Source organism: Gekko japonicus, unplaced genomic scaffold (assembly GCF_001447785.1).
Source record: "Gekko japonicus isolate JY-2015 unplaced genomic scaffold, Gekko_japonicus_V1.1 scaffold862, whole genome shotgun sequence".
NCBI lineage: Eukaryota > Metazoa > Chordata > Lepidosauria > Squamata > Gekkonidae > Gekko > Gekko japonicus.
The window spans coordinates 102,050-117,029 of record NW_015173699.1 but is presented as its reverse complement, the minus strand read 5'-3'; the positions used below and the strand labels follow the sequence as shown (position 1 = coordinate 117,029).

At 44.2% G+C, this 14,980-nt stretch overlaps 1 protein-coding gene across 1 annotated transcript in view; it reads left to right on the top strand.

The window, feature by feature from the left end:
- DDX4 (DEAD-box helicase 4) overlaps positions 1 to 14,980 on the top strand; it is a 58,845-nt gene that overhangs the window by 27,258 nt on the left and 16,607 nt on the right. The window contains exons 13-16 of the mRNA XM_015423214.1: positions 997 to 1,149; positions 4,847 to 5,001; positions 9,331 to 9,460; positions 14,901 to 14,980. Coding sequence (XP_015278700.1) covers positions 997 to 1,149; positions 4,847 to 5,001; positions 9,331 to 9,460; positions 14,901 to 14,980 — 518 coding nt within the window. The remainder of the gene's footprint in view (positions 1 to 996; positions 1,150 to 4,846; positions 5,002 to 9,330; positions 9,461 to 14,900) is intronic.

Here is a 14,980-nt window from a genome sequence, read left to right as displayed (position 1 = left end):
GACACCAAACTTGCAGTGAGTCTCCCGTTGACTCTCCTCTACCTGCTCTCCAAGTTTGATGAGGATTTAGGGGGGCAGAGTTGCAGCCCCCAAAGCAGGTGCCCCCAGGAAAGTGCTTAGAAGTGTGTTGAATGGACTCCTACAAGCTAGAGACATCAAACTTGCAGGGGATGCCCTTCTACCTGCCCCCCAAGTCTGATGAGGATTGGCTGGGGGTGTAGTAGCCCCCTAAAGCAGGTGCCCTGGAAAGTGCTCTCTGGGGAATCACAGCCACAGGTTGGTGTTTCCAGGGCCGCAGAAGTCCACCACCACCACCACCCGATTGCCTGGACAATTTAGTCATCAGCGCCAGCATATCTGGCCCACAAACCGCTCCCACAAACTGGGCGTGTTGTGTGCCTGACTGCTGGCATAAAGTGGGAGAAAGAAAATGGCATTCTACTCTTACAACTGTAAAATGCAGCTTTTAATTAAATATATGTCTGGACAGTCTTTCCATAGACTTTTTTTTTTTTTGTGGGAAGGTGTACAAGGGATTTTCAGGAAGCTGCCAATGAAAAGGGTTCAGAATTTTCAAGTTTGTGGCTATTTGTATGTTTGCCAGAAATAGGGTAAACAGGTCTTAGTTTTTATGACAACAGTTTGGTCGCTGTGCTCATGCACACTCCTCCTTCCGCCTTCGCTGTGTGGAGCATAGAATAAAACTTCAAGCTCCCAGTTTACAATGATGTCCAGTCATGGACAGTACCTCAGTGAATTGAGTTTATTTACTCCACATACTTTGAATTCACCAATGGGCTGCATATGTATATCATGGTGAATGGGAACTTGTTCATACCAGTAAGTTTTGCATCAGGCTTTGTGCATGAAGGACATTGGAAGGAGCAAAGCTGCAACTTGTCATATCAAAATGCAGCCTGTGTGTGCTTGGAAGGCATTCTCCATTCCTTCAAATAGAGAATGTGTATAAGTAAAATATAACAATCATTTTCTTAGACCTTTGAAGAAGCTGGTCTCTGTCAAACATTAATGAAGAATATTGCGAAAGCTGGATATTCTAAACTTACCCCTGTGCAGAAGCATAGCATTCCTATTGTGCTGGCAGAACGTGATTTAATGGCATGTGCCCAAACAGGATCTGGGAAGACAGTGAGTATAAAATTGCAAAATCCGGCTACTTGCAGTAGCAGTTTTTATTATGTGGAACGTGTTAAACTGCCTTATTCTGAACCACAACATTAAAAAAACAGTGGGGGAACATTTTAACCTTCCAGGACATTCAGTTGCTGGCCTAAAAGTAGCAGTTATCTTACAAAGGTATTTCTTTTCTTTTACAATTTTTTTTTAAAAAAGGGAACAACAACAATACAAAAAGTTGATCACTCCATAAAAGCTGGCACACATTAAACTACATCAAGACCACTATTAAATCAACAAAATGAGGGTCATAAAGAACGTGAAACCACAGAGGGGCAAATTCCATCTTCAAAACAACTAAACCCCAACATGAATCAATCAAAGGAATTTCAAAGGGAGATTAGAAAGAGAGGCTGCTGAATTGCATATGATAATGAAACTCGAGACGATGCATCTACCTGGATTTAATCGAGACCTGGGTTTCCTGTCTCATTACCAATACTGATTTCTCCACGCCTGCTACCTCTCTCCATATCATACCTAATCCAATCACACCTGCTATTGTCATTTGCCTGCTAATGTCATTTGCAGTCATTCACTTAACACTGGAGAAAAAATGCTGTTTCTCTGCCCGAAACGGCATTTTTTCTCCAGTGTTAAGTGAATGACAGCTATTGTTTTTAACTGGAAGTTCTTGTATACTCACCTGCTAATGTCATTTGGCATCTGAAATCACTCCACTTTCTAATATATAGGACAGATGGACTCACATTCTAGCTCGGGTGGCCAAACTTGCTTAACATAAGAGCCACATAGAATAAACATCAGATATTTGAGAGCTGAAAGACATGAACAAATATTACATGTTTTTACTGAAAAATATGCAGATTTGCTTTTTATTAACATTAAATGAGACCACAAAAATAATAACAAAAGTGGTAAAAGCAGATATTGATAATGATATTTATTTGTTCAATGATAATTTGTTTGCTAATGATATTTAGCTTCCCCAACCACCCTGCCGAGAGCCGCACAATATGTATGAAAGAGCCGCATGATTGAGGTTTATGAGATTATGCATAGGGAAGAGCAGGTAGAGAAAAAGGTACTTTTCTCCCTTTCTCACTATACAAGAACTTGTGGGCACTCCATGAAATTGCTGAGCAGTCGGGTTAGAACGGATAAAAGGGTACTTCTTCACCCAAAGAGTGATTAACACTTGGAATTCACTGCCACAGGAAGGGGTGGCGGCTACAAGCATGGACGGCTTCAAAAGGGAATTAGATAAGCATATGGAGCAGAGGTCCATCAGTGGCTATTAGCCACAAGGTATAGATAGGGACTCTGGAGCAAGTGATGCTCTGTCATCTTGGTGCTTGGGGGGGGGGTCAACAGTGGGAGGGCTTCTAATGTCCTGGCCCCACTGGTGGACCTCCTGATGGCACTGGTATTTCTGGCCACTGTGTGACACAGAGTGTTGGACTGAATGGGCCTTTGGCCTGATCCAGCATTGGCATCTCTTACGTTCTTATGCTTCCGAGCCAGTTTGGCCACCCCTGTTCTAGCTGTATCTGTAGAAGTGAGCAGTGACTCATGAAAGCTCATACCTTACCACAAATGTTGTTCGTCTTTAAGGTGCTACTACAGGTTCTTAGCCACAGTGGGGCATTTGGGGGCAGAGCTCCACCCATGAGCCCTGCCCCCACCACCTGATAATGCCAGATACCCACACCTGCAGTGTGCCTAGCTCCCGCAGCAGGGAGAGGCTAAGGAAAGTAAGGGAAGCTACCCTGCAGTTTCTGGTCAGTTTCATTCCCCTGGGATCAGCCGTTAAACCTAACAGCTGTTCCTCCAGGAGTGAAACCAGAAGCAGCAGGGCAAGTTTCCTTCCCTTCCCCAACCTCCCCACTGCTGGGGGGTAGGGGGCTGGTGGAGAGAGAGAAGGCATGGTGATGGTGGTGGGGAAGCCAATCTCTTTCCCATAACTTTCCATGGCGGAGGGAAGCCAGTCTCCAGGTGGTGGCTGGAGATCACCTAGCATTACACCTGATCTCCAGGTTGACTCTGTGGCATTATATCCCCATTTAAGTTCCTCCCCAAACCCTACTCTCCTCAGATTCCATCCCAAAACCTCCAGTTATTTATTTATTTTGTTAAGTATAAGCATAATGGGTGGCCCACAAGAAAAAAAATGCCTCACAAAACGAAAAATCCTGGCTGCGGCCCTGCTGGACTTTTACTCTTTTCCGCACCAGACCATTAGTCTATCAAGGTCATTATTGTCTACTGAGACTAGCAGTGGCTCTCCAGGTTTTTGGATGGAGGGCTTTCACATAACTTGATCCTTTTAAGTGGAGGTGCAAGGGGTATTAGCTTGAAAATGAAAAATTTCAAAATTCCAATTTGCTACAGAACTGCTACAACTGTGAAGCTTTGTTTAATGTATGAAGATGAAAACACTGATATTTAAGACAGCGATTTTCGAACTCTTATAGTGGGCCCCACATCTAGACTCTACTTTTCAGGGCACATTTGAAAAATCGATGCTGCATCTCCCTCACTAATATAAAAAGCTGAAGTTTTGCATTTAATACTGAACAAGTTTGTATTTTTAGTATATATAAATACAACATCACTGAGCAACAAGGATATGTTTCATGGCTATTTTGAACATCATATTGTCATTTTAGTTTCCTATAGCCTTCACTCCCAACTCACTCTGTTTCTCTACCTCTTTCCTGGACTCACAGCCCGTTTTTGTGTTCCAGCCTACAGTTTGAAAACCACTGTTCTAAGGATTTGTTTCATTTGCGAGCAAAATACGTATTCTGGAGAAGTGTTTTTATAGATAATTAGTTTTTATTAGAGCCATTATCTCCCCACAAGGATGATCTACTTTACAGGGGACATTTGGGGATTTTAGGCAGCCCCTTCTCCCCACTTGGCGTAGCTTCTGCTAGCCAATAGAGGATTGTTTTATACTGCTCCCCTTGCCAAAAGGATAAAGTCTAACTTCTCCATCAGTGGAGGAAGATTGGGAAGAGGGGAAATCTGATAATAATGTTGCTTGCTTAATGCATGGTAGCAAATTAAAGATTAAGAAGCACTGTTATTGTCCAAGTGATGGTACAGTTTAACTGGAGGTTTCTTAATTAATCTTAACCTTGCTTCCTGAAAATGCAAGCTTCAACAAAGACACTTTTTTCCCATAAGCCTCCGTAAAATGTCACTGATGCATATTGATGTTACGTTGGCCCTGATAAGGTGATAGTACTTGTAATCTTAGGACCTAAACTGGAATGTATATATTGGCAATATTACTTTCTCTAATATCTGTAACTGCCACCGACACAAGGCCAGATACGTTTGTGGCCTCACATACCTTTTTGTGTAATTTAATTCCAGATTGGAACATTCATGTTTGGGTCCTATATCAATTGCTTACTGATTTACAAGTTAATGGGCTTTGTTATATGCTGTAGTCTGTACTATTTGACCTCTGAAAAAGTCTTTTCTGGGCTGAAAAACATCAGGTCATACATGACATTATGAGGCTTTCCTTGGGCCCCTACAAGGTTTTTAACTGGTTTTGAAATCAACGTGTACTTTTGTCTATAGTTATGTATGTTTTTAACTTTTGGCCCTTTACTAGTTTTCTGAACTTTCTTTAGAGGTGTTGGATTTCTGAACTGAAATATCTGTTCTTTAGGCAGCTTTTCTAATACCAATTTTGGCTCAAATGATGCGAGATGGAATTTCTGCCACTCAGTTTAAAGAGCAGCAAGAACCAGAATGTATAATAGTAGCTCCAACAAGAGAACTTGTCAATCAGATCTTCCTTGAATCAAGAAAATTTGCATATGGGTAAGTATTTAAGCAAAATATATCTGAAAAGTAGAGCTCCCAGTCTGTCTGTGTGTTTGAAAAGAGTAGTGGTCCTGTGGCACCAGCATTGGTTCCCTTTCCACCAAATGATAAAATAGCCTATGCTGTAAGTAGGTGGCTGAACTTAGATCACAAGAGCACGCTGGTACTTTCATAACTTCAGAAACTCTCTCAAGTTGGATAGGATAAGCTGTAGTTCCATATGGTGAGGCAAGCTGTCAAATTCTGTTGTTCCTGAATCAGTAAAATGCTGGCTATTCTGCAGAGCTGTGGATGAAAAAAGGAAACTTAGTTAAATTTGAGCTTCTTGTTTTCTGTTGCATGTGACCACAAATTCTGTTACTAGGTTTTGGATGTATAAATTTGAGGGAGAAAAATGAGCCCAAACTTCCCATCAATTGTTGTTCAGTCGCACAGTCGAGTCCGACTCTTCGCGACCCCATGGATCATCTCCCGCCAGGCCCTCCTGTCTTCCACCGTCCTCTGAAGTTGGCTCAATTTCATGTTCGTTGCATCGATGACACTGTCTAACCATCTCATCCTTTGCCGTCCCATCAATTACTGTTCAACAACTAGGAAATAAGCATGATTAGGGCATATGCTACAGGAAACAAAGTAGCTGCTCCTTGTGACCTGTATGACAGTGAAGCTTTCCTTCTCAAACCTGCACTGCTTGAAGTAAGGGTTGTATGAACTCACAGGAGGTTACCATCACCTCTCCCAGAGGGTGATATTGGCACAGTCTCTTTGTACCTTCTTTAGCAGGTTTAAGTTAATACTGTATTGGCCTGAGTATATGATGACACCCCGCCGGGAAAAACCACACGGATTTTTTTAAATGACTGTACCTAAAAGTTAGTATGCAAATTTAAAATGATCCCCTCTATTTCTTGATGGTGGGCGGTGGGGGGAGGAGAAGGAAACGTTATCTTTTTGGGTAAATGCAGTGTGGGAGACTTCAATGGGAGTGTGAATGGTGTGGTTAGAGTTCTCCAGAATGAAATTGTTGTATGTTTATTATATTGTGTTTATTTTGGTATTTCATGGCTTTGAATGCTTCATGCTCTTCTAATAGAGGGGTTGGTGGTTCTTTGGTAATGTGTGCCTTACATAATCATTAAAATGGCATTTGGTGAGATTGACCTCTATTAAATGACATCTGGAAGAAAAGGAATTTGCATGTTAAAGAATTTGGGTTGTTTAAATTGAGAAGCCTCACCATGTTTAGGTCACTTAACAGCACAATATCTGCTTAAAGTTGATGGAGAAGCCAAAGCCAAATTATTCCCTTCTAAGCCTATTGACTTCAGGTGACTTAGGATAAAACGGCACTGATTTGGTGATCTCTTTTAAATCTTAGGAGATTTTGACTCAAAGGGAAAATCCATAAGTCCATGGGTATTAACTGTGGGGTCACTATGAATGCCAGGTGTTATCTCTGTATAGCTATGTTTTTTACATGAGTGCATCAGATGCATCAAATGCATGGCACTATTTTAAAACCGACTGCACAGGGGTTTCTTTACATATTTGATTTGTATAATGATATTTACAAATATGGAAAAAATATGTCTAGCACAACTACATCTAATTTCAGATACAGCCCATGAAACACTTCTACTATACTAATTTAATACATTTCAGTGGGAGTTGTACAGGGTTTGTACTGAAATTATACACTTTAATTTAAGTACAAATGCTGCATGTTTTAGAGTATGGGTTAGAGATGAAGAGTTCCTGGAAATTTTGAAACCACTGGAAACACACACACCCTCCCCATTTTTAGGGTAAAAATGGAAATTTGGGGGAAATTGGACAATGTGAAGTATTTATTGTCTTACAGTATAAAAGGCATTAGTTATAACTTAGCATATAAAATTGCAGTATTTGACATTTTTATAATTTAAAAGTTATAAATCAGGGGTGTCGAACTGATTTGTTAGGATGGCCGGATCTGACATAAATGAGACCTGCTGGGCCGGGCCATTTGTGTCATAAAATGTAATGCTAGCTAACAGAGATATAAACTTCATAAAGGACACAGGGTTTTTTTTAAACTTAAAATAAGAACATGCTTAAAACATTAGTACTCCTGCAATATTTTGTTTATTTAACTGTTTGATAACTGACACCTCTTGCTCTGAATTATTGCATCAAAATGTCTGCTGTTGCAGTCTTGAGTATGCAGGTGTGTATCTGTAAGCTGCAAACCTACAATGATGCAGCAGCAGCAGAACTAGAAGAAGAAGCAGAAGACAGCCAGTTTCACTGCGGGCCTGATAAAAGCCCTCTGGGGCCTGATGCGGCCCCCAGGCCGCGTGTTTGACACCCTTGTTATAAATGCCTCAGATCTGTTCAAGTAAAATTGCAAATATACCCAATATTTGAGAGAGAATTGCAAGTTGATGCACCATATGCTATCTTAGCACATGTACCTTACTTTTTGGTATCCGGTTAGAGATAGCTAAGTTCTCAGTGAAATGTCCAGTTTTCCACTGAAGCTTTGGTACATTTTCTGCCTCACCTACTTGTTACCCTTTCCCCTCCTCCCTCCTACAAGTTACTTTTATTCATCCGGTGGTAAATGTGTCAGTGGTTTGAGGGAGAGGTGAAAAGGACAACAGAAAGCATGCACCTGTTGAGAAGCAATGAAAGCCTTGCACGCTCCATTCCCCGGTGAAGATTAGATATTCTTCTTGGTGCAGAAATGCATCTTGGATTTAAGAGCTGTATATATCTACAAGCATGCCCACCTTGCATTTCATTCTTTCTAAAAGAGAAAATATTTCATAGGAGTTTTTTTAAGTACTCCCCCAAATTTCTGATTGTTCACTGGAAAAACTGGAAAAGCCTCAAGAAAAAAGCCCCCCCCCCGACAACAGAAAGCATGCACCTGTTGAGAAGCAATGAAAGCCTTGCACGCTCCATTCCCCGGTGAAGATTAGATATTCTTCTTGGTGCAGAAATGCATCTTGGATTTAAGAGCTGTATATATCTACAAGCATGCCCACCTTGCATTTCATTCTTTCTAAAAGAGAAAATATTTCATAGGAGTTTTTTTAAGTACTCCCCCAAATTTCTGATTGTTCACTGGAAAAACTGGAAAAGCCTCAAGAAAAAAGCCCCCCCCCCAGTTGTCTCAATTTTTTCCCAGGCCTTCACATCTCTAGTAGGGGTGTGAGCCAGTGTGGTGTAGTGGTTAAGAGCGGTGGACTCTACTCTGGAAAACTGGGTTTGATTCCCTGCTCTTCCACATGAAGCCAGCTGGGTGTCCTTAGGCCAATCACAGTTCTGTCAGAGCTCTCTCAGCCCCACCTACCTCACAGGATGTCTGTTGTGGGGAGAGGAAGGGAAGGTGATTGTAAGCTGTTCTGAGACTCCTTTGGGTTGTGAATAGCAGGGTATAAAAATCAACTTGTATCAAAAAAATGGAGAAGGCATGCTTTTGTTATTCCAAGTTCTGGGGACTCTTCTTACCAGTTGAGGATCTTTTTCAGGTATTTTTTCTAGGTTCCAAAACTTCGTGCCCATTTTAGCCATTTCTTCCCACCGCCCCCCAGGAAGTGGGGGAGAGCTGGTATCACCAAAGAAATGTTACTGAGCATCTCTTGTCCCTTTAAAGTTTAAAGGGCCATTGTTTTCTATGAGAAGACCTGACCTCTGAAATTGAGGGCCCAGTGTTCCTATAGAAAATAATGGCTGTAGTATTTCCTGTGGGTGGTAGGCATAGCCTTCAAAGTCAAGTCCACCCACCCAATCAAGTGTAGTCATGCTCTGGCCGCTTTAAAATTTAAAGGGCCATATTTATGGGGGTAGACCTGGCTTCTGATTTCAGTGGACAGGTTTTCCCATAGAAAGTAATGACTCTTTAAAATTTAAAGGAAGGGAGATGTGACCAAATAGCTGCTTGGGGTACCAATTTCCTCCTTCTCTCTCTTAGCTCCTGGTGTGGAAAACCTGAAAAATTCCTAAAATTCCATGGGATAAATTTCCGTTATTCCTAGAATTCGGCCCCATTTGGGGTTATTTTGGATATTCCCCCCCAAATACCTGATTTGTGGTTTATTTTTTGCTTAGGTACATCAGAGTGCACATTTCTACCTAGAGTGCAATGTAGTGGAAATGCTTGAGAGTTTACTTCACACTATTTAACTATCATTTATGTTAAAAGTTTATCCAGAAAGTAAATAATGTGGTATTATATTATAAAATGTTAATACCAAGCTGCTTGTTCAAAATATAATATAAACAGTTGTATGAGGCAGTCAGTTCATCATGAAAATATAATTTTATTTTCCTGTTGACTAGAACTTGTATAAGGCCAGTTGTGGTTTATGGAGGGACGCAGACAATTCATTCAATTCGTCAGGTAATGCAAGGCTGTAATATATTATGTGCTACTCCTGGAAGGCTTCTGGATATCATAGGCAGAGAAAAGGTAAGTAAAAGTTTTCTGGATTCTATTTATCTGTTGAATTCATGACATTGTTTTACTATGGCTGTGTGTTTGTGATGAGGACAAGCCTCTGAAGATCTTGGACTCGCTCAATCTTTGACGTGGTCTCTGTGCTTCACACCCATGGGATACAGTGCGCATGCACTGGATCAGTCAGCATTGTAGCAAGCTCTTAACGGATTTTTGTGCCCAGACCTTGGGCATGTGCAGGAACCCCACCACGCATGCCCAGAGGGGTGGGCGCGGACATCCCGCCAGTTCCTTTCTTTCCGCCGCGCTGGAAGCACCTTCCTTTCGTTGGTCTGATCGGTAGCTATTTTTCCTCAGAGGCTCTTTGGATTTCTCTTCAGTTTTCTTTATTTTCCATGTCTATCTTTGTTTATTGTTTTCTTTCTTTTTTTTAAAAAAAGACTTGTTTAGTTGAGGGGGAAGTTTTTTCATTTACCTCACTTTAGCCTTCGCGCTTCCCCCCCACACCTCTTTTTCTTCTCCATCATTATTTTATGGAGAAGAAGTGGGGCTTTTTCAAGCATTGCAAGGGTTGCGGCAGTAAGCTTGCTCCACCTGACGGCCACACCCTTTGCATTTTTTGTCTTGGCGAGACACACCGGCCAGAGTCCTGTCGGCACCGCGCTAAGTTTTCAAATCAGACCAGGAAAAACCGAGCAGCGCGTCTCCAGGTGGCGTTACTGGAATCGGCGCTAAATCCCACTTCCGTCATGGATCCAGAAGTGCCAGTAATGCCATTGATGGCTCCAGTATCGAAGTCCTTGTCTGATATCGTCCAGTCAACATTGAAGTGTTTGGCACCGATGGCGCAGTCTTTGGCATCCACTCCCGTGAAGAAGAAGAAGTCGGGTAAGGAGCACTAGTCGGCCAAAAAGGGCTCCTCTAAGGCCCTAAAGGCGGTGAAGTCTGGGAAAGTAGTGGGTCCTGCACCGGGTGGTGCCCCCTGCTCCAACGGCAGTATCGGCATCGGAGGCTCCAATCGCTCCACCTATACCGACCATCCAGCTAATGGACTCTCCCATACACCAGCTAGACCATGACACGCTGGTCAATATGCGTCCTTTCTCCGACATCGATCATCTCGAGATCCTCAGTCGTCCCCTGGGCATGGATCGCTCTCCCTCTGCTCAGTCATCGACTTCTACGGTCTCGGAGTTCTATGCCGATATCAACCCAGATCGGCATCGACAGATCCCTAAAAGCACTCAGCGTCATCCTCCCCGTCTGTTTGCCGAGGATCGGCCCTTCGATATCGATGATCGGACTAATAGGGGCTGCGCACGGAGACGAGATCCTACACTGTCTCCCAGACGCTCCCGCTCTAGGAATAGATCCCCATGAGTCTTCCTGCCCCCACCACCTCCGGCTCTCTCCTGGGATCACCGCCAACTGCGTTATCTCTGTGGGGCTTATCCACCCGCATCCATGCCATGGTTGACTCCAGCAGGTTACTCTGATTGGGATCATTACTCTGCCCACAGGTCACGGTCACCCTATAGATCGAGGCCTTTAGCATCTCTCTCCCGTCCTCCGGATCATCCATCTGATGACCTTCCTCGACATCGACCGGATCAATATCGTCCTCCCAGTCCCCCTAACCCACTGTCAGCAAATCTGACTGGTCAAATCAAAACCACTTTGGTACAATTACCAGAGCCCGATTCCTCTGACTCGGCGGATGAGGATTCCGATACGGGGGCTTCAGATGTGGGGCTTCAGATGTGCACAGCTCCCCTGACCAGCTGTCTCCTAAACAGGCAGTAGCCAATGACCAACCTATATATCCGTCTGATAATTTAACCTCCTATGGAGACCTTATAAAAAGAATGGCACACTCCCTTGGACATTCAGTTGTACAACCACATCCACAGGTAACAGATGCCGTCTTCGATGTTGTGCAGCTAGATACATCGACAGCTATAGCACTACCCATGTCCACGGTCCTGTTACAGGCATCTAAATCTCCATGGGATAAACCGTCATCGGCTCCAGTGTCCACACGTCGCTTGGACCATATGTACAGAGTCCAAGAAACAGGAGCAGAATTCTTAATTGCCCATCATTCTTAATTACACTACATCGGTGCACTACTGGACTCCACAAATTGCACAGCCTACCTGCCACAAAACAGAGCAGCAGACATAATCAATCTAGCCACTGTCATGCGTTCTCGGCCTTCAGTGGCGGCTTTCTAAATACAAAGGCTACTTGGCCTCATGGCCGCTACTACATCAGTTCTGGTTTTTGCCGAATTAAAAATGCGTCACCTGCGACTCTGGTTTATCTGCAATTTCAATCCAGAGTGAGACACACACTCCACCCACCTATTCCCACCTATCAAAGTACGGGATTCTTTACTTTGGTGGACTGTCCCTTCCAACCTATTCCAGGGAGCACCCTTCCATCCTCCATTACCCCAAATTACCCTAACTACAGACGCCTTCCTCTCGGGCTGGGGCGCCCACATGATGGGACTTTGTGTCGGAGGCAGATGGGGGACACAGAAAAGGAATCAGCACATCAGTTTTCTAGAACTGCTTGCAATACAGTTCGCTGTCACCAGTTTCCTACCCCTGATCAGGGGAAAGTGTGTCACGGTCCTCACGGACAATACTACTGCCCTCAGCTATGTGAACAAGCAAGGGGGCACCGTCTCCCAACGCCTCTGCGACCTCGCCCTCCGGTTATGGGACTTCTGCATCGCCCACAACATCTTAGTCGCCACGCACGCACATCCCGGGGCACATGAATGTGCAGGCGGACCACTTGAGTCGGGCAGGACTCAATCTGCACGAGTGGGAAATGAATCCATCTTACCTTCTCCCACTCTTCCACAAGTGGGGGTTCCCCCAGATGTTTTCGCCACCAGGGCAAACAAGAAGTGTCCTCTGTTCTGCAGCCGAGGAGGCAGGGACCCACAGTCTTTGGGGGATGGTCTCCTCTACCTGTGGTCCAGAGACTTCCTCTTCCCCCCACTGCCTCTGCTTCTGAGAGTGGTGTGCAAAATCATCAGCGACAGAGCGGATTGTATCTTCATATCCCCGTGGTGGCCGAGGCAGCTGTGATTCTCAACCATCCTGGATCTGTCAGCGGGGATCTACCACCAATTCCCGCCGGTTCAGGACCTCTTGTTCCTATCCGTGTCCCCTCTCCTATACCACAATGTTCCACGACTGAAGTTGACAGCCTGGAGAGTGGTATCAACAGTTCTTCCTCCCGCATAGTGAATGTGTTGCTGAACTCTAGAAAGTCCACTACACAAAAATCTTATCATTACAAGTGGCGAAAGTTTTGTTCCTCCTTGGGTGAGGATACCCCTCGAGCCGCCTCCGCGGGTCTCGAGAAGGTTTTTGACTTCCTTCTGTCTCAGCTGACTCAGGACTGTCACATTCCTTGTTGAAAGTTTATTTGGCTGCACTTTCAGCCTACCATGTTCAAGTTGAGGGATGCACTCTTTTTTCACATCCTCTTTCTAAACATTTTTGAAGGGGCTGTTAAACCTTTATTCTCCCATCAAAAAGTCCTGTCGTCCCCTGGGACCTCCCCTGGTACTTCGCCAACTCACCAGAAAGCCTTTTGAGCCACTCACGACTTGAGAGTTGAAATTGCTGTCCTGGAAAACAGCTTTCCTGGTGGCTGTCACTTCGGCGAGGCGAGTGAGGGAAATACTGGCTTTGACATGATTCTCCTTACCTGTCGTTTTTGCCAGACAGCGTCCATCTTGTTCCTGATGTCTCATTCTTGACAAAGGTAGTTTAGAGTTTTACCTACAGGCAGAGGTCTTCCTCCCGGATTTCTTTCCCGCCTTGCCTTAAAAAACAAGTCTGCCTCACCACCTAGTGATGCATAATGCTAAAGAGCTAGAACTTCTAGCTGCCAGACAGTCTTAGGATCTCCTGCTTCTCCACGGCTGGGTACTCGCATCACGGCTCAGCGCCTGTCAAACTGGATTGTGGGTCTCATCCATCTATGTTACCTGATCGCCAAACAGCCATTACCTGGCCCTATCAGGGCTCATTCTACCAGGGCTGTCGCGACTTCCACTGCCTTCCTCCAGGGAGTGCCACTGACGGACATTTGCGAAGCCGCTACGTGGGCCACGCCTAACACCTTCATCAGGCACTATGCCCTAGACGTTTGTACGAACACCAATACCATCATGGGACGTCATATTCTATCCTCGGCTACGCAGTAGAGGACTTGCCAGCACCCTCCTCCAGGTAGGCCACTGCTCGCTAATCTCCCATGGGTGTGAAGCACAGAGACCACGTCGAAGATAAGCAGGTTGCTTACCTGTAACTGGTGATCTTCGAGTGGTCATCTGTGCATTCACACCACCCGCCCTCCTTCCCCGCCGCTGTCAGCTTCTACATTTTTCATAGGGGTTGATTTGCGGCGGTTTGAAGGAACTGGCGGGATGTCAGTGCCCACCCCTCTGGGCATGCGTGGTGTGGGTTCCCGCGCATGCCTGATGTCTGGGCGTGAAAATCCGTTAGAGCTTGCTACAATACCGATCGATCCAGCGCAGGCGCACTGAATCCCATGGGTGTGAATATACAGATGACCACTCGAAGATCACCAGTTACAGGTAAGCAACCTGTTTTTCTCTTCCTCTTCATTTTCAGGGAATGAGGGTAGGGATTATCCACTTTAGGAGACAGAGGGCAGAATGTGTTTTTCACTTCTTTCAAAGGCTCATCCAACCACAGTCACCTAGCTTTCAGATTGGTTGTTAAGATGCAGTAGCTCAGCTGCAAGAGTTCTAGTTGGCCAATTGGCACCAAGGACATATAGTTCTAGTAGAGTTGGTCACAGGTAATTCCAGTATCAAATATTTTAATTCTTTTCCTCTTAAAAGGATTTTATTGTATACAGATAAGTACTTTGCATCTGCAGAAAATAATAGCTAATTAAATACTAGAAATTTTGTGTCGTGCTGCTTTTTGCCAGTTTGTATGGGCCACTCAGCTGTCCTGCCTACGCCCCCCCCCCCAATTCAGCTGGGATCTGAAAAATTACTGAAATGTTGTGCCCACCGAGACCAATGTGTTTCTTACTCTTTTGAGAACATGAGAGAATAGACGTCTCCATCATGTGTGCGTAGCTGCCACGTACTTCAAAAAGGAGTTGTCTGGTGCACAGTGGAAGGAGGGGAGGGCTTGGTGGTCTGTAAAGCCTTTTAAATAAAAATGGGGGTTCTCAGGTTGCGAATGTCTGAGGACTGCTGACATTTTGTTCATTTATGATTGCTAATATATTATGTTACATGAAGTTAAAGTATACTGTGATATACCTTAAAAGTATGAAGTGTAAGCATATTTCCAAAGTGAGGTTTTTATACCTTTATTTTAACGTAGCTGTCATATACTAGTAGAAATGCTTATCCTGTGGCCTGACTTTTCTCATGTTTTAGATTGGGTTGAGCAACGTAAGATACTTGGTTTTAGATGAAGCGGATCGTATGCTGGATATGGGATTTGGGACAGAGATGAA